This window comes from Gorilla gorilla, chromosome 11 (assembly GCF_029281585.2).
Source record: "Gorilla gorilla gorilla isolate KB3781 chromosome 11, NHGRI_mGorGor1-v2.1_pri, whole genome shotgun sequence".
Lineage (NCBI taxonomy): Eukaryota > Metazoa > Chordata > Mammalia > Primates > Hominidae > Gorilla > Gorilla gorilla.
Window position 1 is genome coordinate 34,230,642 of NC_073235.2, and position 3,063 is coordinate 34,233,704.

At 47.2% G+C, this 3,063-nt stretch overlaps 1 protein-coding gene across 1 annotated transcript; it reads right to left on the reverse strand.

Moving 5' to 3' along the window:
- Nucleotides 1-973: 973 nt before the first annotated feature.
- Nucleotides 974-1,696, reverse strand: LOC109024803 (uncharacterized). Its single transcript, XM_019019879.1, has one exon. It carries the CDS (start codon nt 1,694-1,696, stop codon nt 974-976), a length of 723 nt encoding a protein of 240 aa, XP_018875424.1.
- Nucleotides 1,697-3,063: the final 1,367 nt, after the last annotated feature.

Consider the following 3,063-nt stretch of genomic DNA (forward strand, 5'->3'; position numbering starts at 1 on the left):
AATATTGTTTAGATGACAATACCATCTAAAGTAATCTACAGATTCAATGCAATACCATCAAAATCCCAAAGGCATTTTTGCAGAAACAAAGAAACTCATTCTAAAATCATACAAAAATTCAAAGGATCTGACAGACAAAACAGTCTTGAAAAAGAACATTGGAAAACACACATTTTTCAGTTTCACAGCGTACTACCAATCTACAGTCATCAAGAGAGTGTGGAACTGGCATAAGACCAATAGACTTTTAGACCAATACAATAGAACAGATTTGAGATCCTACAAATTAGTCCTTACATATATGGTCAATGACTGTTCAACAACGTGGCCAAGTCTAGTCAAGGGAGGAAAGAACAGTCTCTTCAACAGCTGGATGTCAGTGCACAAGAGAGAAGTTAGACCCCTACCTTGCAGTATATACAAAAATTAATTCTAAATTAATAAAAGACTTAAATGTAAGGACTAAAAATATGTAACTCTTAGAAGAAAACACACGGTAAACCTTTATGACCTTTGAGTTTTAAGTGTATTTTGAAATATGACAGAAAAGCACAGATAACAAAAGAAAATACACGAAAATTAGATTCAATCAAAATAAAACCCCTTTATGCATCAAAGGATACTATCAAGGGAGTGTAAAGACAACCCATAATATGTGAGAAAATATGTATCTGATAAAATCAAAGTGTGTATCTGATAAAAGCTTAATAACCCACAACTGAACAACAGAATTTCTAAGATCCCAATTAAAAAAATAGGTAAAGGACTTGAATAGATATTTCTCCAAAGAAGATACACAAATGTCTAAGAAGGACAAGAAAAGATGCTAAACACCGTTATTCATTAATAAAATGCAAGACAAACCCCAAATGAGATGCCACTTTGCATCCACTAGTAAGGCTTTCATAACAACGACAGAGAAAATCAGTGTTGCTAAGGAGGTGGAGAAACTGGAGCCCTCATGAACTGGCTGCTAGGAATAGAAAATGATGGACTTGCTGTGGAAAACAGTTTGGTTGTTCCTCAAAGAATCACACAGAGAAACAGGTGCCGCTGGCTTGCGGGTTCTCCTGGGCTGGCGCGGGACATCCCGGAATCGCAGGCGCGCATCCTTTCCCGCCTGAAGGCCCGCCTGGCCATGACTCCCGCCCCTCTTCTCCTCCGAAGAGGGATCGAGGCCGCCCCAGGGGCCGTCTGCAGCCACCGGGGATGGAGCTGAGGGTCGGTTCCTGCCCCGGTGCAGCCGCCCCCGGGTAGACCGCCTGGCTTGATCGCAGCCACGGCGACATCTAGCCCCGGTTCTACGAGGCTGTGCGCGCCAGCCAGCTTGGGAGTTGCTCGGCGCCTGTAGCTGGGCGCCCAGGTGGTGGAGCATGCCCTGAGCGGCCTCTGGATCGCCGGTGCCCCTGGCCTGAGAGCCCGCCAGACCCTGCCCCCGCCCAGCTCCTCCTCTGCCAGAGCTCCAGATTTCTATCCAGGGGCCCTCTGCAGCCACCGGGGATGGGGCTGAGGGTCGGTTCCCGCCACCGTGCAGCTGCTGCAGGACAGACCGCCTGGCTTGGCCACAGCCACAGGGACATTTGGCCCTGCTTCGGAGATGTGGGGAGTGCGGGCGGGCTCGGGAGTTGCCTGGAGGCTGCTGTCTGCACGCAGAAGGCGGCTGTAGCTCGGGTGCCCAGGCGGGCTGGAGGTGCATGGCCTGGTCGGCCTTGGGATCGCAAGCGCGCCCAGCCTGAGGGCCCCAGGCCGTGCCTCCCGCCCACTCCTCCACCTGAAGGAGATCGGAGCCGTTTGTATGGGCACTCGGCAATCACCTCGTGTGGGGTTGAGCGGTGGGTTCTCAGTTCTCGCTCCTGTGCAGCTGCTGCCGCAGGGCAGAATGCCTGGCTTGGCTGCAGCCACTGGGACACCTGGCCCTGCTTCTGTGATGCTGGGAGCGAGAGCGGGCTCGGGGATTGCCAGGCAGCTGCTGCCTGCACACAGAGGACGACTGCAGCTTGGGCGCCCAGGCGGCTGAGCATGGCCTGGGTGGCCTCTGGAATGCGTGTGCGCCAGGCCTGAGGGTCACCCTGGTGGGGCCACCTACCCCAGTCTTCCTCTGCTGGAGCCTGGAGCAGCTGGAATGGCGACTATCCAGTCACAGGGGATAGAGTTATGTTTTCTTATCCCACGCATGCACACAAAAAGGTAACTATTCTGTGAGGTAATAAACATGTTAATTGACTTCATTCATGCCACTCTGCATCCACATGTAAGGCTTTCATAACAATGACACAGAAAATAAATGTTGCTAAGGAGGTGGAGAAGTTGGAGCCCTCATGAACAGGCTGCTAGGAATAGAAAATGATACCCTTGCTGCAGAAAACAATTTGGTTGTTCCTCACAGAATGAGCATTGGGTGAAAAATAAAATCAAGATAGAAATGTAAAAAAATTCTTCGAACTGGATGACACAACCTATCAAGACCTCTGGGATACAGCAAAGGCACTGCCAAGAGCAAAGTTTGTAGTCCTAGAAACCTACATCAAAAAGTCTGAAAGAGCACAAACAGACAATCTAATTTCACATCTCAGGGAACTAGAGAAGCAGGAACAAGCCAAACCCAATCCCAGCAAACACAGGAAATAACCAAGATCAGAGCAGAACTAAATGAAATTGACACAACAACAACAACAAAAAATACAAAACATGAATAAAACAAAAAGTTGGTTATTTGAAAAGATAAATAAAATTGATAGACCATTAGCAAGATTAACCAAGAAAAGAAGAGAGAAAATCCAAATAACCTCACTAAGAAATGACACAGGGGATATTACAACTGACACCACTGAAATATTAAAGATTATTCAAGGGTACTATGAACACCTTTTGGCACATAAACTACAAAACCTAGAAGAGTTGGATAAATTCCTGGAAAAATACAATTATCCTAGCTTAAATCAGGAAGAATTAGATACCCCAAGCAGACAAATAAAGCAAGCAGCAAGATTCAAATGGTAATTTTAAAATTACCAGCAAAAAAAGCCGAGGGCCAGACAGATTCACAGCAGAATTCTACCAGAC

Bases quoted from the DNA above. Each gene is read 5' to 3' on its own strand.
- LOC109024803 (XM_019019879.1), bottom strand. From the start codon at position 1,696: ATGCACCTCCAGCCCGCCTGGGCACCCGAGCTACAGCCGCCTTCTGCG.